Here is a 22,258-nt window from a genome sequence, read left to right as displayed (position 1 = left end):
TGGGTGGAATATGATCAAAATAATTGGTGTTCAAGCCTAAGAATTATCTTGGTTTTAATACTGTTTTCCTTTTCACCTGCTTTCTCCTTCCTTTCCCTGTGTTTAGTATCTATTTCCTTTAGTATCTATTTCCTGTATTTAGTATCTATTTTTCCTTTTCTCCTTCCTTTCCCTGTGTTTAGTATCTATTTCTAGAATGTTCAGGTTTACTCTTAAGTTAAGCAGAGGGGAATAAAAAAGGAAAAAAAAAAACCCCTATTTTCTATCAGGAGTGTGGTAATTGGGGCAACTTATACAGAAGTGGCTGGCAAAGTCTGGTTTCTTGACTGGTGTTTGAAGGAAATGGCCAGATGTTGTCTTAGAAGATTCCTGAAATCACAAGTTAGGCACTGTAATAATTTTGGCTGAAAAGTAGAGATACTTGCATAGTACCTTTTAAATGGAAGTGTCTGTCCTATAGATCAAAAGTAAGGAAATTGGTATTTATCCTTTGAGTGTACATTCTCTGAGATTATTTTTAGTGGTTCTGGAGAGTATGCTTCATTTTATAAAAGTAATATATGTCAGTAGTACTGAAACAAAATGAGAATTACTACTATTTTAATAGGCAGTAGTATAAGAAAATCAAATGCACAGTGACTTCATAAAACATATTCTTTCTAGATCCACCAGGTTTTGTGTATAGCACTGTTAGGGCATGAATCACTGTAGTAAGGAATAGCTTTTATATATACATTTAACCAAGGTACAGTGGCTTTTAAATGTGAAACACTTTGGGAATTAATCCTAACAATATTCTCTGATAATAGAGAATTGTTAGGCAGCTGTCTAATTCAACCATCTTGGCAGAATGCAAAACAAATTTCCCTATAACTTTTCTCGGGGCAGAGTAGGGGAATCTGCTATAAAGTATTTTAACAAATCTTAGGCTATATTAATTAGCACCAAATCTACGGTCCTGATATAGCTGTATTTGTGTGCAGCTTAGGTAAAACTGTACATAGTGAGCCACAAAGGATCTTTTTCTGAACAGTGCCATTTTCCAAACTTAGGTGGAATTCTCACTGTGTAAAAGTATAGTTGTCCAACACTGGAAGTGAACAGTGTCACTGACTTCAGTGGATCAGGCTTTAGGAGAAGGGTTTTCCAGGCTAGGGGTATATCCTCAGAGTAATCTCTGAACACCAGCTCTACCTATATCCTCATAATTACTCACTAGGCACTCTTAGGACTCTAAGCTCAACAGCAGTAAATTCTTACAGATGCGTTAACACAATCCTGCATCAACTAAATGTGACCTCTGCATCCTCCTTTTACCAAATAACCTCAAAGGAAATAATTTGCATTCCTCAACAGACTATGGGGGTTTGTGTTAAAGGAGTTGAGGTTGAGATGATCTTTTTCCTTTTTCAGAGTAACAGTATTTCAGTGGAATGTGGAGGATGCAAGCCTTTTAACCTTTAAAGGCTACATTTCCATTTAACTATATTTTTTTTAAAGGCTAGGAAAATGTTCTTTTAGCACTTCTGGTTCTGAGTTGGACCTCCAGGTTATATTTCACTTGCAGCACACCTGATGTTAAGGACATCTGAATTTATTTCTCCTCTTGGCAATTTATTGAGTTGGAGAAAGGGTGTTTACTCACTCATTGGTGTGTTTGGGTTTTTTTTAATATGGAAACATTATGAAAAGGAAACTTTTAAGAAGTGGAGTTAGTAAAATATCTGAGAGAAACTGCTGAAAATCAGTGTTTGATTTCTGTGATCTACAGTAAGTACAGGTCAGTTTAACTTCTATATCTTAGAATACAGTCTAGGCTTGCTACATATTCTTTATCTCCTTTTCATAGGTTTGTTTCCTATGATATTGTGTTCTGTTGTTTCACTCTAGCACAAACCATTTCCATCCCTGCTTATCATTGTCAGTGGACTGCTGCTGTGGACATAGCCCTGTGATCCTAACTGGAGCCACTTGAATACTGGGGGAGTGGCTCAGGGGAGGGGACAATTCAGAAGTAGCACACTCGTGCCAGACTTCCTGTTTGAGTTGGCCCACTTTGACTTCCTGAGTTTGACAGATATTAAAAGCTGGTTTCTAATTTGTTTGGCTGTACTTATGACTGTATTAATGTACAATTCATTAGGAGTATTTGATCTGCTTGTTGACTTTATCCATTTCTAAAGTTCACATACCAGTGTTAGATGCTTTATTGGTTATTTTGAAGGCAGCTGGTAACTTTATTTTTGACTATGCATGTTACTAAGGGCACTGGAGTTTAAAAGCTTAATCAAACATATATTTTCATTCTGTTTTCCATCCAAGTAGTATTAGTCAGCTCTTAGCTGCAAATAAGGTCTGGTCCAAATCATCAGTAAGAGGGAGGAAAGTTCAGATTTGACTTGAGAGCAGTTACCCAGCTGCTTCTGTAGTTGCACAAACCTCAGTTGCTCAGTTCTGAAGTCGTGTTTTGTTTCACCCTCCCTGCCCTGAGGTGTCCTGCTACATCACAGCTGCACAGTGCAGAGAGGAAAGTTTTACACCAGAAGGTGTTTCAGTAGCTAGATTGACATAGTGAAGAAGCTTCTTAAATCATAGCCTCTGCCAAAAATTGGAAGGTTTGCAATAAGGAGTTGATTAAGTTCATCTACAAGGGGCAGAACAAGCAGCGCCTCCTCAAAGTAACTTTTTTGGCTGCTTATTATGGTCAGAATAATGCAAATCACTTGTAGTGGTGTTCACATTATTTTTGTGAATTCACACTAAGTAGTCAGAGAGTATAAAAGAAAATATTCAGCAAGATTTGGAGCAATTTTTCTAGCTTTCTATTGAGACCTGAAGATGAGTTCCTGCATGGTGTCAGTCACTGCCAAACCAGGGTGCCCACCATCGGGGGATGCATCGGGGATGGATGGGTGCCCTACTTGGGAATTACCACCAGGAGTTGGACTATGAGTAGCAGTTTAAGATTTGCATTGTGGTGGTGAGGTTTGTACCTCAGTTACCCAGCTGCGGCCACATAACTTTTGGTGACAGTTGATTCAGAGGTTTGAGATGATTGAAACTTTCAGTGGTTTAGAGGCACACTGTAGATGACAGGAAAATGTGATATAGTCACATGCTAATTCTGTGCTTTCCCCTCCTCTCCCTCATTCCACCTTCATCATTTACTGATCATGGTCTTCGTCCAATTTTCCTTTTTCCTTCCCGTTTCTTCTCACTGTTGCTTCTCTGTAGCCCATGATCTTTGAGCTCTAGGATATAGCTGCAAGTGACAAAGTGTAATTCAGCAAAAGGGTAACTTGTTCTCCCTTCCTGCCACTATAAACTGCCAGAGGCATGTGTTCATCAGCCTGCTTTCTCAGGGTGTCTTAAAACTATTGAAAAACTGATTGGAAAATGAACAGGCTGAAGCAGTCCAGGAGTAGAGAGGGAAGGGTTTTGTGGGTGTAGAGGGCACAGGCATACTGAGGATAGGGCAGTGTGACAGGTTTTCACCCCTCTGATTTCCAGGGTACTGAGTCAGATGGACTTGTGGCATTAGCTGGGAATCTTTTTATCAATGCTTGGCTTCTACTAAGCTGCTCAGGAAACACTAGAGAAAGGTGTGCCAGCTTTTTCCATGTCACTCCATCCTGAGAGCTGCATTTAGCACCACTATTTTTATTTTTTCATATGTATATATAAAAATTTTTATATAGGCAACTCCCTCTGCAGATGTGGCCGTAGAGCAGCGGGTGAGAAGGCATCATCCCAGCATTTCTTTTGAAATACGGTGCTTTTTACAATTGGCACTTATTCTTATTTCATCCTTTTCTGTAAGCTTCAGTTTCTCAGCATTGCTTTGAGGCCAGATTTCTTTTCCCTAGCTTGCAGCAGTGCAGCATAACTGCATTAACAATTCTGTAGGAGATATAGGGAGTTGCTTTGTACATTGGTCAGTCTCAGGTGGAACAGGCTGTTTTCATTAAAGTTGAACAATACTCTTCTCAGCTGAAAAAAGTTCGGACTGTCTGTGGAGAAACATAATAATTAGTTTGCATAAAGTGCCCCATTGGGCATTTAATACAGATTATAGTATTCTTTGGGACACAGTCCTGGGGTCCCCTACAGTAAGAAATGGCGTAGAGCCTTTTCCTTGTTTGCAGAACTGTGGGAGTGGGACGTTGGGGGGTGGCTTATCCTCAGTAAGCTGTGAGCCTGTTTGTGTCTGAAGAAAATACCAACATTTTTATTTTTCCATTGTTCCTGCTGCAACCAAGTTGAAAAGCTTTTGCTCTAAATAAAGAAACATTTTTACATCAAAAAATGATGTGCTTGTTCTGGATGTAAACCTTCCCTAAAGTGGCATAATTTCTTTTGTAAAACAACAGTAAGCCTGCGTGTGCCTCTCTTCTTTTTTTAGCAAAGCACGCATTTTACTCTCACTGACATAAGAAAGCAGAGAGCAAAAGATATACATAGAAAACCTGGGATAACTAGGAAAATCTTACCATTAGAATGTACTTTCATGAGTTCAACATTTGCATAATATCTTTTTTGGGTGCTTTTAAACTCTGAATATATTCTAAATTCAAAGGGAATTGCTATTTTGACTGGACGTAGTGTAAGATCTAATTTGTAGCTCTGTTTTATATTCTTAATAACGCAGTTTAATTTGAATCTGGTCATATGAGAATGCATCTTAATTAATCTTATCCTTATGTCATGACAGCATGCCCTTCAGCACATGCTGAAATGTGTTTAGACAACACTTTCTAAATAGAGGGAGAAAAATCAGCATGATCATGTTAATTTGAAGAGCCCTCACACGTGTCGTTGGGCTAAGGTTTTTCACATGTACAGTTCAGAGGCCTGTAACATAAATTGTGAACATAAATCTTGCTGATATAGCTTATTTGGAGATCTCCAAAGCTGTGGAGTTGTACAATGTTGTAGAAGCACCTTAATCTGAGTTAGTTTTTCCAGACATACTCTATCCTGGTCGGTATAGCCCCAGACTGGGACAGGTTTGAAGCCCTGTGGAAGATTATTTATCTTAGGGCACCTGTATCCCCAACTGGTTAGATGATCTTAAACAGCAAACCACTAGCAAAAGGACATGTATTAAACCAGCTTTATGTGAGAGAGAAGTAATTTCCTGACTTCGGTGGTCCCCGAAATAATGCAGCTGCATTTTTTTTTTAAAGCAGCCTTAGCATGTGATAGAGGATTGAGACTGCTCTGTAGGGGCCAAGGACCTCAATTAGTAAAAAGCCAGCACAATGCAAATATATCATTAATAACAATATGAAGCAAGTGAAGAAGTGCATATTAAAACTTCTGTTTGTTCCGCAGTGTTGCCTGTCGACGGTGTGTTGTGGTTGGTAATGGAGGAGTACTTCGAAATAAGACGTTAGGGGAGAAGATTGACTCATATGATGTGATAATAAGGTAAATGGATCTTCTTTTAATTTTGTGTACATACAAAGAATTCAGAGTTTTGCTGTCAGCCAGTAGCTTTGGAGTTCAATTTTACAGATGGAAATGTATAAAACTTCCCGGTTTACTTATTCTGTCACAGCCTTAATTTAAAAAAACTTTAGGAAAAAATGAATTAGTTTTTTATTACACAGACTGATAGATACAGGGGGAAGAAGGATCCACGTGTACGGATACATATGTATGAAATGCTGCCATTGGGGATGGGTCCAAGCCTGTGACAGCCTGGAGCCCTGCACGTGCCCCTCGCTGTGAGCCAGCATCCCAGGCAGCCCTGCCTCTTACCTTCCACACCACGCCTGTCTTACTCCAGGGCTGGCATGGGCATTGCTCAGAGCGAATTAAACATAACATACATGCTGGGAAGTCCATCTCAAGCCATGTGTCAACTGGAGGATGATATTGGAAGTTTGAGGTGCCTTGACCTACCAGAGGATGCTGGGGTCTGAAGCAAAGGCATCTGGTAGAGAAATGGGGGTAGTGCTTAGAGAGGAACAGGCAAATTGAGGGGGGGGAAAAAAAAGTTAAATGCCAAGCAAACTGAAAATTGGCTAATTGTAACAAAATTCTCTGCACATTAAGAAAAAGATGAATCAGTTTCTCCTTTGCAGGAACTGAGGTGGTAGCTGATTAAACAGCCCTTCTGCCTGTAGGTACCCTGTCAGATAGCATGCTCGGCCCTCTTTTACTAAAACCTGTGAGCTGCCATTTCAATTTTCTTCAGCATTGTGTTGAATATTGAACAAAATCTCATTTTTGTTACTTTGCCATCAATCCTAATGCTCATTGTAGTGATAGTGTTTCGGCCTTCAAGCACTACAGTAATGTTACATAGAAAGCCTCGAGTTTGACGTGCATTTGAAAAGAATACATGCAATTCTTCAGTTGTGGCTCCTCATATAAACTTAAAACTATAGAAAGTGATCATGATAATATCCCCATTCTTAGGAAACTTTACTTGCCTGACAACTTTGCACTTTACAAAAAAAACCTCACCTTGCACATATTTTCACTGTAGTATAATGATGCAAGGAAGCTCCATGGATTATTTTTAAGCCCTTTCAAGTATTTGGGCTCCCTGTCACTTTATTTACTCTTCTTAAGTGGAAATCTTTATGTAGACTGTTGTCACACATTTAAAAACAACTTTAAATTCAAAACTGTTTGAGAAATATGGTACATATTTGTTCACTATGAATGAACAAAGAGGTGGTGTTTGCATTCTGTATTAATGATAACTTCTGAAAAAACTCTAAGATATTCCCCTGTCTCCATACCTTGTTTTGCAAACATTTGCTCTTAAGCAGCATGCCTCTCATTCTGAGCAGTCAGTCACGTTGGCAAGAGTGGAGTGTACAGAGAATGCCTGAATTAGTCAAAGAATATGCAATGCACCCACCAAGCTGCAGGGTGGAGACTTAAAACACAGACCCTCTAACACCTCAGAGCAGAGACACCTGCCCTGCCTGCTCACTGCTTATTTGGCTATATCCCAAAGCCATGGCAGCTGTGCAAGTAATATTTAAAAAAAGAAAAAAATGTCCCCCCAAAAACCCCAAACAAACAAAAAAAGGCAAACATAAAGATGTATCAGCATCAGGTACACAGTCGTAATCTGTGTTCCTGTATACTGTAGACAGTGAAGAGTAGTAAAATATTCTTGAATGGCCTCCTGTATGACTCAGATCATCTGGTAGCCTGAACGGAGCAGTGGGTGCTTCTCCAAGCCAGATATTCTCTTTGGTCTTCTCCAGTTTCTGTGTTTGAGCCAAACCAGAGGGCCACCTGCTCAAGTGGCACACGATAAGCAATTGTGTGATTGTATTCTAAACTACCTTGGCCAAGTTCCCATACGTGCTTGATCCCTCTGAATTAGATTAGAGGGTGAGTGCACCTGATAATTGCTCATCTACCTTGTAATGTGATAAGTAAATGCTGACCACTAAACCCTCCTGTACCTGGACATGCTGTCTGCCCACCACACAGTACTGACACATGGGTGGGGTGGTCACTGCTGTCTCTGTCCCCTGCAGAATGAATAATGGCCCTGTTATAGGGTACGAAGAGGATGTTGGGAGGAGGACAACTTTCCGCCTTTCTTACCCGGAATCCATCTTCTCAGATCCAATCCACTACGACCCTAATACGACTGTTGTTCTCATCGTATTCAAACCACGTGACTTGAAGTGGCTTTGGGAGATACTAAGTGGTCAGAAAATAGTGAGTTTAATTATTTGTGCACTTTGGCTCAGCTTACCATATACCTCTCACATGAAATACCTGGTTTGCTTTTAACCTTAGTCCTTAGATGGGGGGAGTGATGGATCTCTTAGTTTGCTTGATATCCTTTTCCTATAAATGCTTCTGTCCTCTTGCTCGCACACATTTAATCAGTTCCTCACCCTAAAGCGGTTTTCCTCTTGGAAATACCTTTTTATCCTCTTCAAGTACTGTTTCATATTCTGACATGCATGGTCCAACCATTTCCCAGATTATTTTCTTCTGCACACTTGGTGGAAGTGCAATATAATGTTGGAAGGGACCTCTCCCTGATGGTCTTTAGTCCAAAACCGTGTTGAAAGAAAGCAGGGCCACATTCAAAGCCATACCAGGGTCTCAGGGCATTGTCCACGTAAGCTTTGAGTGTTTCCAAGGATATTTCTTCCACCTCTGTGTCAGTGCTGCAGCATCCTCACAGGAAAGAATTTCTCCTTATCCTTTCACTGTGCACCTCTGAGAAGAGTCTGATCCTGTCTCTTTTTGTAAACCCTACCAGATAGTTGAAGATGGGCTGAACAATCCCAGCCGCCTCAGACCCTTCTTGTTTGCTGTGTTCTCTGGCCCCTCAGCCATTTTAGTGGCCTTCTGCTGAGCTTGCCCCAGTTTGACTCTCTTGTACAGGGGGGAGCCCAAAACAGCATTTGTGAGACCACAGAAAGGCACAGTACAAGGTACTTGAGAATAATAACTTCTGTCTACCTGTTCTTTACTGTTCCTATTAATGTGACCGAGCCCACAGAGATCATTTGCTGCTTCCAGGGCACACTCCTGGTGCATGTTGTCCATCAGGGACCTTTACAAAGCCCTTTTCCAGCCAGCCAGCCCCAACCACTGCTGCAGTGGGTTATCCTGTTGCAGGAGCACAATTTGGCACGTGTTTTTGTTGAGCTTTGGGAGGTTCAGCAGTCATCTTCAACCTTCTGCCCTTGGATTTTTAGTCTGGTTAGAGTTTCTACAAAATGAAAATCAACTCTTTTATTGCTGTTAAAAATGGTTATTTGCTTGCCTGTTACAGAGTGCTAAAGGCTTTTGGAAGAAACCGGCTCTGAACATGATATACAAATCTAGTCAAATCAGGATTCTTGATCCCAGCATTACCAGAAAAACTGCTTATGAATGGCTTCGCTTCCCAACGAGGTTTCCCAGAAAGGAGGTAGGCTTTTTTCTTCTGTGCCTTTTAGTCTTGTGCAACCAAATGTGTACTCAGAGGTAATTACCTCTTTATTATGTGGTCTATGTTAGAACATCTTGCAAGGTCACATTGCATGAGTTTGCGTTTAGATGGCCCTCATAAAAGATGGGAAAATGGAATCCAAAAAGAGAGTGGGTAGTCTTGTGTGCCAAAAATATTTTTTTATTGATTCTCTAAATAATATTAAATGAGACCACTTTTGCGGACAGACATGATACCTTTTACAGAATTGGGAAAATCAGACAGACATTGGAACATGGCAGATACAAAGAGCTTCTAGAAATATTAAGGAGTCTTGAATTATTAAATGCAGGGTGCTTTCTAGTTTTTCTTAAAAAAGAAAAAAACTAGCAAAAAAACCTCCTCAGAAAAATCCCCAAAAAATCCCACAAAGACAAAATACCAAAAAAACCCCACACACCAAACAAACAAAGCCCCCCAAACCCCCAGTGACACAGTAATTCTAACATTGCTGCAGTTTCAGGCTGCTGGGGGTGGGCAGGGACTAGGGAGCCCACAGGATATTCCAGCCCTGTGCTAATGACATATGTCTAGCAGCATTCTTGTGCTTACTGGTTTGATGCCAAGCATTGTAATGAGTTAACCAACAATTTGGACATAAAAATACATTTTAACTTGTCAGTTTTTGACTGAAGAATGTTTCTGATGAAAGGTAAAGCTTTAAGCTGGAGACCTCCCTTGCTCAGCCAGGCCTGACTGTGTGCTGCTGAGCACAAACACGGCTCCCTGGGGACACATCCTTCCACAGAGCTGCTTCATCAGGGGGGGGATCAGCCAACTGACATATGTGGAAACATTTGATAGGCTGGCACTGTGAAGTATCTACCACAACTTTTTTCTGGTTTAATCCTTCTAATAGTTGAGGGGGTTGAGGTTTGGTTTGGTTTTTTTTTTTTGCTTTGGGGGTATTTTTGTGCTCTTTAAAAAAATTTCTCTTTTTATAATTTTTTTTTTTTTTTGAGCCTACTAGTGTCTTTTTCTTCCCTTATTAGCTCTCAAACTGGAATACCCAGTTTGACTGCATGCTTGCCAGTGTTCCGTGGCATTTCAGCTCTTCAGCTAAAGGTGGGAAGAAAGCAGCATAGTAGTTGGGCTCCAAATTATCTCCTAAAGGGCCACAGAACATGTGTTGCATACATGGCTCCAGAAATGCCTCCTGCCTCTTTCTGTGCTCCCCTCTCAGTGGAAAAAAAAGTAAGACCAGTGCCGTCAGTGAGCCAGAGAGATGTGAGTGGTGTCCTGGAGCTAGTACTCAGGCATAGGCCCCTCCATCACTTTGGGTCCAGAATTGCAGAATCATCTCAGTTGGAAAAGCCCTTGAAGCTCCTCCAGCCCAACCATGCACCTCACCCTCACTGTTCCCAATTCCACCAGATCCCTTAGCACTGGGTCAACCTGACTCTTCAACCCCTCCAGGGGGTACCCTAGTGTGTCCCTGGGGAGGGCCACTGCTGCCTTCGCTGTGCTGTGCTCCAGCCCCCTCTGCAGCCTGCTGTCCCTGCCTTTTCCTTTAAGCTGGTCTCATGGTCCCTGTGTGCACAGTTGTGTGAATCCAGCGAGCATTTTTGTTTCTGTGTTGGCAGAGCTGGGAAGAACAACTGTGAAATCAGATGTGCTGTCCCAGCAGCACTGAAGTCAGAAAGTGTTGCACGGTCACTCCAGGACTGTCTTGTTCTCATTAAAGGTGACTGGCTGAAGAAATGTCATTACAGGCCAAGGGTATCTGTTTTTTTCTGAGGCACTAGCACCATAATGCATTTTAAAAGTAGCATTGCCTTTTTTAGTGTATCCTTTTGCGGTGAACTTTGATGGCCAAAGGTAAACAGAGCTAGCTGCAACCTGTGATATTCCTGGTATTTCCAAATAGCACTAACCCTGACATGTAGCATTCCTGCTGCAATTTTGGGGTCTTATTTAGTATGGACATTACAAGTTTATGATATTGGGCCCCCAGGGCAGAAAGTTATTTTGCTGACTGGCAGGAGCCCTGAGCAATAGTGTGCATTTTAAATTGATGTTATTTCTGGAGTACTCCAAGAGTTGTATAAAGATCAAAAAAACATCTACACAAAAGGTGATGGTTCAATTCTATCACTTTAATTAGGCTTACAGCACTGATGTTAACTTTTTCCCGGGCATTTGTTCTTTCATCATACAATACAAAGAAATATTTTTCTGTATCAAGTGCATCTGCGTTCTCTCTGCACAGAGTTGTCCAGTACTGGTTTGCCTGCTTTGTTTTCAGAGGCAGATGAACTGAACCTTGGGTAAGAGTACAGAAAAGCATGTGATTTTGTGCTCAGTTTGAGGTTTTATTGCAGCTGCTGAAAGTGTCTCTGAGAAAACTATTACTTTAGCTAAGAAGGCTTAAAGTTTTGTCTGTTTCTGGGGACACGTTTTTCGTTCAGCTTTGTCTGTTGGTCTAATGAAAGAGTTCACCTCTCTCTACAAACCTCATCTCATTTACTTCCCCAGACCATTTTATCCACACCTGCTGCTAAAACAGTCATGTACTTGATCACGAGTTAGGATGGATGGTTGTAATGAGCTATGCTTTTGTAAAGAAATGCTAATTTTTGGTTAGGTGCCCTTAATTTTGCACAGTTAAAACCTGTTTATGATCTGTTCTTGATATTTTAGGTTGTGTTTACTTCTGAGCTATCTCACGATAGGGAGAAATAAGCAATTTTATCTACAGTTTCTTTTCTTCTTAGAATCACAGAATCATCTGGGTTGGAAAAGCCCTTGAAGCTCCTCCAGCCCAACCATGAACCTCACCCTGACCGTTCCCAACTCCACCAGATCCCTCAGCGCTGGGTCAGCCCGACTCTTCAACCCCTCCAGGGATGGGGACTCCCCCCCTGCCCTGGGCAGCCCATTCCAACGCCCAACAACCCCTTCTGCAAAGAAATACTTCCTAAGAGCCAGTCTGACCCTGCCCTGGCGCAGCTTGAGGCCATTCCCTCTTGGCCTGATGCCTGTTAATGGAAATAGTGGGGGAAGGTCTGAAATTGTGTTATTCTGGAATTTCCCTGCTTTGAACAATTTTAGGTGCAGCCAAGTTTATGTAGCAGTAGCATTCGTGCTATTTTATCTTGGTGTTATGAAGCTCTGAGACATGTCATGTTGTTCTGTTTGTCTGCATCTCCATCATCTAGAAACTTCTGAACACTTCTGCTAATTTAGTCAAATTTGACGGGGTGAGATGGTCTCCAATATGTTGAAGCCTGACCAGTTTCATGAAAGCAGGTTGCTGAGCAGGGGGATGCAGAGATCTTCCTGGTGACTATGCAGGGGGAAGGGCTACAGTACAGGCTCAGTCCTCACTAGGAACCAGAGAATCCCAGGGAAGTCCAACACGGCAGACATGCTGGTGTTGCAAACCCACGGGCAGTACCATGCTCCTTATGGGACATGGGGGGGATAAACGACAAAACCAAACATCTGTACAAGAGCCAGGCTGCCTGATTTCTGCTGTCTTCATTCTTAGGTTTGCTCTTCCCATCAAGTTGCCAGTTATTTATGTATGTGTGCTCTTTGTGTTTATTTTCAGAAACCCAAGCATCCAACAACAGGGCTGATTGCCATTACGCTCGCGTTTCACATATGCCATGAAGTTCACCTGGCAGGCTTCAAGTATGACTTCACTGACAAAAACAGTTCTTTGCACTACTACGGCAATGACACGATGTCTCAGATGATGCAGGTAAGAAAAACACTCATTTATGCTGAGGGAAGTATAGCTAGTAACTGGGGAGGACAATTCAATGTAGGTAGAAGTGTGGACTGCAGGTCAGAAAGGCCTCCAGCCTTCTGGTTCAGCTGTTTGTGAGTTAACATTGCTTGAATCTCTTCATCTCTGCTTTTGTTTCTGAAAACTCTAGATAATGGTATCTGTGTCCCTTGTGCTACACCACACTCTGTGTTGTCTGCATGAGATCTGTCCGTGTGTATGTTCTGGTTTGCTTTGCTGACGTTATCCATAGGCTGCTCAGCTCTTGTTCGTAGAGGTCTATTTGCTAGTGCTGTCAGAACACAAATAGCATTGCTTCTGTTTGCATTCTCCTTTTCCTTGGCACTCACTTGCACAACCTGTCATAGTTGCTAAACTACTTAAAAAAGAGAAAGGAAGAGCCAAAGGGAAATGGAAGGAGTTAAGACCTACAAACTTGCAGTTAGGGAAAGAACTGAATTTCAGAAATTGAAAGCAGAAAAAGCAAAGCAGCTCTTGGAAGGGGGTAAGAAGAGAATTGCTTCTGGGAGGGGGAAGCCACAGCTCACCAGGAGAGGGAGCAGCAGGAGGCTGGCAGACATCAGGAATACTATCTCCTCCTTCCAGCTTTGCTATGGTCACGCCTCTGTTTCATTTTACATCTCTGCTCTGTACTCCAGGCAATCTCATCTCAGCCCTTTGCCTTAGTATGAACAGTTTTCCATGTGTATGCTTAGTGGGGACTGTTTTCTCTCCTCCTCCCTTTCATGAAGAGAAAGAATAGGGGCAATGCCCATTAGGGGTCTCTGAGGACTCCTAGGTGCCTGCTGCTCCAAGATAATTTTCCTCTCGTGCTGAACTCACCTTCGTTTTGAGGGTCCTCTCTGCAGCTGCTTTTTTTGCAATGTATACCAAGCTCGAGTTAGGTTGATCACTGGTGGAATAGACACCCACAAGTTTCCTAAAATCTTGAAACTTTAAAAACCAACCCATCTTCTGTGCTATCATGGATTAACATTATGATACCGAGTATTCTCTGTATCATGGGCTGTCTTCAAGCACCCTTCACAAAGACCAGAACAGTGTCTGTGAATCTCTGCTGTCCACTAACGCTGATGTACAAACACCTTCTCAAGAATCTGCAGTGAGCTTTGAGAATTATTAATTTTCTGACCGCTTGTGCTCTAAATGTGGTCATGCGGCTGTTCCCACTAAGCACGGGGAGGAGATAGTGGAGTTAATAACAGAAGGAATTTTGAGACCACGTCTCTCCCATTATTGCCACTGAAGGATCATCCTTTTTTGGTTTGTGTCCCGATGGAAAACTTAATCTAGTTTTGACCAATAGAGTCACTCACTTGTTTTCTTGGGAGACTGTGCTACAGCCTTTGCTAATAAATCTTTTCCCCAGAGCTTTCCTACTATTAGCATCTTCCAAGTATCACAGGTAATTAAAAGGAAAGAACAGCAGAGTGATGCTTCTGGTAATAATTTGAATTGAATTTATTTTATTATTCCCTCTCTTCTCTTTAGAATGAATACCACAACATCAACGCTGAGCAGAAATTTTTGAAGAAGCTTATAGACAAGAACTTTGTGGTCAATTTGACATGAAAGCTGAATGGAGAAGATGAACAATCACTATTTTCAAAATTTAAAAAAGTTTTATTTTTTGTATGACATTTTTATTTTTTAAGTGCAGCTTAACTGTTTACTGTTTAAAAGGAGCACAGAAACCTCACCAAGGCAAAAGCTTCTTCTCAGCCTAAGGGTAGTGGAGTGTTGCAAACAGAGTTAACTGAATTTCTGTGAAGCTATTTAATAATGGGAAAACCGTGAAACTTGCAGCTGAAAGTATCAGGGATATATAATAATGTGGTGCACATTGTTTATTTATCAGCAAGAACTCTTTTCAAATGATTACTTCTCTGGAATACTTCTGTTTCTGATGTTTTGTCCTCCAAAACAGTTACACTGTCAAGAGACTGAGACGACCAGTGTTTAATTAGGAGAGGGTTGTAAAGTCTTGAACTTCTGTCTTGTAGTAGGAAAATGGCTTTAAAACAATGCCTATAAATCATTACTCACTGTTTGGGAGAAGGGGGGAACATACAGAGTGGGCAGGTATTGGTCTGCCCTACTCCTGAGGAGGGGACATCCATCTTCAGCAGAGAAGCCACGGCTGCTGTGCTGGCCATCGATGCTGAGCTGCTGCCTTGGCCAGAGGTGCAGACCCTTGGGCCTCACCTGTGGAGGTGCTGGTATTGACAATGCTCGTGTTGTACCCATTTTATGGGAAACCATACTCCCTGTGCTGGGCCTCCAGTAAATTTCCCACTTGGTGTCTTCACTTAGAAAAGAGGGAGTATGAAGACTGAAGAGTTGTCCTAACTACCTGCATGTCAGCTACTTCCCCCAGACCACAACAGAAACATGAGCTGGGACAGAGGTGCTCACGCCTGAGTAAAATTAGTGCCAACGCCTGTTGGGTTCCTGGATCTTCTGAACAGGATCTCATGTACATTTCTGTTTGCTCTCCAAGAACTGAGGTGTATTTTATCAAACGAACACAATCTCCTCTCAGATGCTGTAATGCATTTCCACCTCTGAAATGCATCAATGAGCAATGAATGTGCCCGGTTTTGGCAGTGGAGTGCTAGGAAATGTCCAAGATGTGTACCTCAGCTGAATTGTCATTTGGTTTCTATTTACCTCTCCTGTCTTGACATTGAAGGTTTAAAGGATGTGGCTGAACTAAGTCGTTTAGCAGTGGGAACTTCCTTGGGATTTTAATTGAAACATTTAATGGGACATTTATGTTTTCTGTATTGGTTTGTCTCAGACAAGGCTGCTGAATAAGTTTAAATCTGCTTGGGAATGCCCTTGGCAACTGTCAAAGAAGAACAAGTAATAAGCTCTTCCAGTTCTCTCATGGGCGTGTGTGTATATATATATTTTTAATTGTCACAGATTTGCTTGAAGATCTTGTTGGTTATCTTGATCAGTCACACTTAAAGCACAAAGAAGTCTACTTTAAAAAAGTCTTTAAGGTTGGTAGAAAAACCCATGCTGCTTTTTCATAATATAGAGTTTTAGTGTGTTTAGGAGCAGTGCAAACAATTACAATATGAGTACAAACCTCCAGCAGCTCAAGAGCATGGTGATTGTGTTTTCAGAAGCTGAGGATTACAAGAGTACTAAACACAATTTCTGTGCTGTGACAACGTAGAGGAATAAGCATTGATGTGACCAAAGAATCATCTTTCTTTTCCTGTTTCTCTTGCAGAGTGCAGTAAGTATTTAAAAAAAAAAACCAAAACAAACACAACAAACCAAAACACCACCTTCCCGTAGTTCTCATCTCCATCTTTAGCTCCTTGGCTCTGCCTCTTGGGAATTAGTGAGGTCAGTGTGATTTTTGAGGGGAGGGCGTTTGTGTTTTCACCTGATGACTCCTGAGCTTTGGTCCATTTCAAGCAAATAGAACATATCTGAAATAACTCTGGATGTCAAAAATCTGTGGCAGAGGGCAGAGAAGGACCCAGACATGTCCCCAGCAAGGGATGGGCTGTGCCTCAGCATCCTGTGGGCTGGGGCTGTGTCCAGAGTGTGGAGGAGGGGAGTGTGCAGCAGGTCCTGGGGCACCGCAGCTGTGACTGATAGTGGAGATGGGAGAAAGCAGAATTTCTTCCTCAGGTGGCAGAAAGGCTCTTACTCAGTTTTTTGAGTTTACTTTTCGTGTTGTTTTTTTGTAAATGCATATTTCTGAGGCTTGGAGGAGAAATTTGCTTTTGTCTCTAGCAGCATTTATTTCTTATGATTGTTTCAGTTAATTGTAAAGGTTTGTATGTGACTGCAGCCCCAGACCTGCAGCAATTTCAACTACTGAGAACAGGAATTCCCCATGAAAACCATGCCCACGGAAGGTGCTTTGCGAAGGTGGCGGCGTTGTCCGAGTTCCCTTTGCCTGGAAGCCCTGGGTAGGTCCCAGCCCCTGCTGAGAGCTGGGGCAGGCAGCAGCAGGGGGCTGCCTCCTCCCCCTGGGAACCCAGGATGGCTCCCAGAGCCGGGTGCCCCGGCGCTCCCACGAACTGTGGGACCTCTCCCTGTACGCTGCCTGAGGGTTTTTATTCTCGGAGAGCTGTTGAATTTGCCCTCTCCTCGCAGTGCCTGGTTCTTGGGATGGGGCACCCTGTCCCGGGTGACAGGAAGTAGATGGGGAGCTGTGCTGCTGAGGGTGTGGTTATTTTCTCTGCTTTATTCCTGTCCTGAGATAGTCTTCCCACTAATCTAAACTGACCCACTGACCCCTTCTCCTAATTTTCCTGGGAGGTTTTCTGCTTTTTTTGGGTTTTATTCTGCTACAGTTAAGAGTCCCCAGAAAATAATCGGAAAAAAGTCTTCATGGCAAGCAAATGGTGTCCATCTGTCCCCCCACTCTTTTACTTAAAATAGATGCTTTTATTGTTTTTTTGTTGTATTACCATCAGCTTTTGTCTCCCTAAGACTTTTTAAATAATATTTGATATTCTCAATGCATTTAATATGCTGTCTACAAGTATTTATCCTTATCACTTGCTCCTTTGTATTTCTTCTTAATAAGCCTTCCCATTTGTATGACTGGCTTATTTTTTAAATTAAATTAAGCAGTACTCCCAGGGATCTTTTTTTTTTTCTCCCTCCTATGCTTCTGCAGGGCTGTCGAGTCTGTGTATGCCAAGGTCACTGTCCCAGGGTGAGTGAGTAACATTTAGAGCCAGACCTGTTCACTCAGGGCTGAGCCAAGAGCTGATACCATTGATAAACCACAGGGTACCAGTTGGTTTTTTTGAAAGCACAATTTGCAGGCCAGTAGCTCTTCTCTTCAATAAGAAGCAGTGACCCAGGTGATTCATTTTCCCTCACATAAGGTGTTTTGGTAGGATTCTGTGTACTCCAGCCCTGTTTTACCACCCTCTTCACGCAGTTGTTTCTGCTGCTCTGCCTTGAGGACAGGTATCACTTTTACACTCCGTTCATGCAGGCAGGAACACCAGCCTGCACGTAGTGTGTTTCTGGGCAATGCTCACAGATCACAGTGTCTATTCGGACCAGGCACATATTTTCACAGGCGTTTTGTAGTACCAAAGACTTGCCTTGGGACCTTTCAAAAAGCAATAAATCCAAATACTTAGATCTTTTCTGAGAGCTAGCTGCTATTAAGACTTTTTTTTTTCTATTTTTGCCATTCTTGAAGGCAAAGTCTCTGCACTGAAACTTTCCTTTAAAAACCACCCAATTTTTAATTGCAACAGTAGCCAGCGAAGCTGCCAATTTTGAATAGTGGGTGCTGCTAGCTCTAGTTCCACATCTGGTAACAGTGTAGCTATGTAGGTGCCCAGTGTCTCCTGTCATTCTTCCTGTATCAGCTACAAAGTCAGATGGTCTCATCCCTTCTTCCTCTGTCCTGTTCTCCGGCAGCCTGCTGAATTTTGAGACAGCAGCATCTTACAGCAAAGCTGCTCCTGAATTTTATCTGCCATGCCCCTCAAAATGTTACATCATCAGACAGACCCAGCTCTGAGGTACCAAAGTACGCACAAAACAGGCAGAATGGCATGCAGCAGCTGAAAGCTCTGTTGGGCTCAGACTTTTAGGGGGTTTTTATGTTTGTTTTTTTCTGTTGGGAAAATATTTTTTCCTCTGCTGTAATAATTGAGGGAAGTACAGAGATATTACTTAAGGAAGGTCATGAACTATTGCACTACATACAAATCTGAGAGTGCCTAAAAGATACTACTAAATGACATTTCCAGTGACTGTAGTGGTGATGATAATACAGAATCACAACTTGGGTGTTTAATAATTAGTGTGTGGTGCCTCTTGTTTCCCATACCACGCTTTCCTTTTAACAGTGCTCTGGGAGGTAGTTTAAATACCTTAACTTTTAAGTGGCATCTGATTTTTAAGAACATAGGAAGATCAACATCTGGTTTTGGTAAATATTTTATTTGCCATTTGTCTTAAGTTTTATACACCTTTAAAGTGCCAGCTGTATTTTGAAGGTATTCTTACAGTTGTTTCGAGTGAAATTTTGAATGCTACAAATGGAAAGAGATTATTTTCCTGTGAATAAACTGTATTAAAGACGGTGCCCTCAGGCTTATTTTTGCAAGGTCAGTGCTGTGTGTGCGTGCAGATGCGCGTGCATGCCCAGCCCCATTGTTAATGGTGTGTAGAGTCCACATGGGGATGTGGTAGTGAGTTTCAGTACAAACTTTGGTGCTTGGCAGAGCAGAGCTGACAATTTTTGAACCTAGGTAGGCTGAGTTCTACTGTGGGTAGAGATATCGCTCCAGGCTGAGTAAAAGCATAGCTGGGACATAGTTTTTGTGGGTAAGATCAAGAGCAGCATCCTTCTGATTTAAATTTTTCATGTTTTTTTTTTTGTCTTGTCTGGCTTATTGAGGACTTTCAGGGGAGTGCTAAGATGAAAGACATTTCAGAAGATGAAAGACTAGAGACACTGATTGTGATACTTGGGTCATGTTTTGTTTTCTCTTTGTGCAGTAAAAATGAGATGCTGGGGAGCAGGGACCTGCTCAGCCAGTGGCTTTGGGGAGTCTATGGGAGATTCAGAAAACGATTACCTGACGTAGGCAGGGATTCAGTGCATTCATTGTAGTACTGACAGTTCAGCAGTGGGCCGGCTGGGAGGAAATGCCTGTCTTTGAGGTGAGATCAAGGGGAGCCACGCTGTGGGTTACAATTTTCTCCCATGGTGGAGCCACAGTTGAACTGTGGTGTAGATCAGTGGCTTTCACACTGGGTTTTTGCTGCAGGTGAAGAAACGAGCAGGGGGAGGAATGGGAAAAGCTGTTTCCAAGCCACAGGGAGAGCCAGGGACGTGGTGTGCAGCTCCCAGCCTGGGAGCCAGCTCTGGCTTTTTAGGCACCAACCCTGAAGAACGCACCTCCACAGCCGCTGATTTCTGGGCCTCCTGCACCTTTTTAAGCTGTGCCTCCAATTGGGCTCGTGCTGAGTGGGGGTGTCTGTCCCCTCGCTCCACAGGGTGGGTTTTCCCAGCAGAAGGGAACTAAAGGAAAGGGCTGTCAGTGGTTTCAGTCCTCATGGTCTGATATATGAAATCAGTGGGTTGATTGTTCATTAAGCAGAACTGTTAGAAGGAAGACAGGATTATTTTTTTTTAAAGATATTTAATAAGATATTTTTTCAAATCAGTACAAAAATTTTAAATACAAAATTATTTGCTTTTGACGTATCTCATATATTCTGGGAACATACAAATAGTCACCAATGCCTGGTAAACTGTCCGTCTGTTCCTGCCACCGTTCCATAAAATTTCTGAGATAAAGCACCACGTTATATCACTGGAGTCCTTAGTCAGTGTTAGACTCCATTAAACTCTGCATTTAAATAATGGTAATGCCAGTTAAATCCAATCTTAGTTCTGCATGAAAAATCTAGTTCATTTTTGAATCAAAAGCGGTAGCGTTAGCTAAAGACATTGAAGAAGTGATGAGTATTTAACTCATTCAACTAGCGTAACAGTGTGTGATGTGCAGCACTGTACAGGGAACTGCAGCGAAGTGAGAACCACACTGCCCTTTGGAAACAAATACTTTTGAGGCGAGATTAGCACCATTGATGAACAGATAGCTCTTGCAGAGAAGTTGCTCTCCTCACGTACAGAAAAGATCAAGGTCTGCAGGTTCTCCTTGACAATTAGTAACATATAAATAAGGATCGGAAATCAGCTTTTTTATAACATGAAGTTCTTGGATAAATTTGTGTGATTAGTGTTGCTGGTAAAGTTGTCGGTCGATCCCAAGCAACAAATTAGTTAATCAGCAAACAGAGCTGCTTTTGCTTTGCTTAGTCATTGAAGAGTGAATGGATTTAACTTGTGCTGAGTGGCAGAATTAGGTGTCTCTTCTGACAAGCCAAGCAGACACAGGTTCTTAGCATGAACACTGAAATCCCAGTGAATTTATACCGCCCTCATGTATGGCCCTGTGTGGGCCAAAATGCCTCAGGCACATGGCACAGAGCATTTCTGCCTTGGATCTACCTCATCTGCCTCAGCCGTGCAACTGCAGATAGAGGCTCTGCAAATGCCGGGGCAGCTGGAGAGGAACTCAGGTGTCTGCTGGAGTCAGGGGCAGCCTTCCAGGTCTAGTGACTGCTGGGGAAGGCTCATGGGGAACAGTTACACCATCAGTACTCCTTTTCTATCCTAAGTTGTTCAGGAAAAAAACTATACCTGCAGGAATATTTTACGTGGGGGGGGAAAGAAATAAAGGTCTCCAGCTGAGAGAACCTTTGCTTGTCAGGCAGACCTGCTGTCAAAAAAAAACCCCAAACCCCCTACCCAAACAAATAAAAAGCCACTCCATATAATTTGAGACTGACCTACTCTGGTTTAAGTCACTGATTTTCATCTCGTAACTATGATCAGTGCAACAGTCAAATATGTGACAGGAGTGAGTGACATACACTGATCTGAACCTTGGTACTGAATTACTGTGAATGAAAATGAAGTAAAGCATGGCAGCATCACAGAAATATATAATGTACAGCTAATATGTCCCCCTCGGGTGCAAAACAACTGTTTATGAACCTGATATGCATCTTTAGATATGTTCACCACACTTTGTTTTTTTATAACTAGCTGTGCATAATGTTAAACTTTGTTTGGTTTTTTTTTTTGTACAAGATGGTCCAAAACGGTCATAAAATGCATCTTTCACGGTATAAAAGTTTGAAGCAGAGAAGAAAGGTTTTGATTTTGTGTGTGTATCTGGTGTTTGTTTTACATGGGATACAATAAATATCCAGAAAAAGACGAATGAACGTACTGCCCAGCGTAGAGTCCTGCCGCCTGCTCAGAGGGCATCTGAACGTAAACCTTGTCTCCGTGCTTCAGCTGGACAACGGCGCTGCCCGAAGCCTGGTCCAGGAAGCCCTTCTTGTACTCGTCATAGGTGTACATCAGCGGTTCGTTGTTCTTGAACAACGCCACCCAGACGCTGGCCCCTTTACAGTGGACGTGGTAGGCGAAGTAGTAGACGCCGGGGATCTCGCAGGTGAAGATCCCCGTCTGGGGGTTGTAGTTCTGCCGGCCATTGTAGAGGAGCTTGTCGAACTTCACGGGCACCCCGACCCGGGGGAAGGGGGTGAGCAGCTCCGCCGTGAACGCCGGCATCTCGTAGACGATGCCGCCGGCCTTGCCCTTCTTGCCCATGTAGCCGTAGGGGGGCTTGATGCCCTCTATCCCTGGCCCCACCTCGGGCAGGTACTGTCCCACGGCCGGCGGAGTGGGTGGGATTATCATGGGGGGACCTGGGGGGCCGGGGGGGCCGGGCGGCCCCTGGAGTCCCGGCTGACCAGGGGGACCAAGTGCTCCGGGCTTCCCTGGGGGTCCCTGCAGTCCCGCGGCGCCGGGTTTGCCCACGCCAGGGAAGCCGGGGGGGCCGGGCAGGCCGGGCTCACCCTTTGCCCCTGGCAGCCCTGGGGGACCAATGGGACCGCTGGGTCCTGCGATGCCCGGGATGCCCGAGGGGCCCCTGTCTCTT

At 42.9% G+C, this 22,258-nt stretch overlaps 2 protein-coding genes and 1 long non-coding RNA gene across 6 annotated transcripts in view; 1 reads left to right on the top strand and 2 right to left on the bottom strand.

Moving 5' to 3' along the window:
* The window catches only part of ST3GAL6 (ST3 beta-galactoside alpha-2,3-sialyltransferase 6), a 41,000-nt gene extending 25,006 nt beyond the window's left edge, over positions 1-15,994 (top strand). For all 4 annotated transcript variants that reach the window (XM_026868611.1, XM_026868626.1, XM_026868602.1 and 1 more), the window contains 5 exons: positions 5,335-5,430; positions 7,512-7,698; positions 8,774-8,911; positions 12,525-12,677; positions 14,217-15,994. In XM_026868611.1, coding sequence (XP_026724412.1) covers positions 5,335-5,430; positions 7,512-7,698; positions 8,774-8,911; positions 12,525-12,677; positions 14,217-14,297 — 655 coding nt within the window. In that variant the 3' untranslated portion in view covers positions 14,298-15,994. The remainder of the gene's footprint in view (positions 1-5,334; positions 5,431-7,511; positions 7,699-8,773; positions 8,912-12,524; positions 12,678-14,216) is intronic.
* LOC113491597 lies at positions 1,298-19,725 on the bottom strand. Its single transcript, XR_003400442.1, has 3 exons — positions 16,875-19,725; positions 3,627-3,632; positions 1,298-1,307 (listed from the first exon to the last, which is right to left on the bottom strand). It is a non-coding gene; the product is annotated as an uncharacterized LOC113491597 (long non-coding RNA).
* A 1,590-nt stretch (positions 19,726-21,315) lies between these two features.
* Positions 21,316-22,258, bottom strand: part of COL8A1 (collagen type VIII alpha 1 chain) — an 88,016-nt gene continuing 87,073 nt past the window's right edge. Inside the window, exon 6 of the mRNA XM_026868635.1 lies at positions 21,316-22,255. Coding sequence (XP_026724436.1) covers positions 21,496-22,255 — 760 coding nt within the window. The 3' untranslated portion in view covers positions 21,316-21,495. The remainder of the gene's footprint in view (positions 22,256-22,258) is intronic.

The sequence above is a fragment of the Athene cunicularia genome (assembly GCF_003259725.1).
Source record: "Athene cunicularia isolate RWA chromosome 1 unlocalized genomic scaffold, athCun1 chr1_part1, whole genome shotgun sequence".
In the NCBI taxonomy this organism is placed as follows: domain Eukaryota; kingdom Metazoa; phylum Chordata; class Aves; order Strigiformes; family Strigidae; genus Athene; species Athene cunicularia.
Note: the sequence above shows the minus strand (reverse complement) of the source record. Positions and strands in the feature narration are given on the sequence as shown.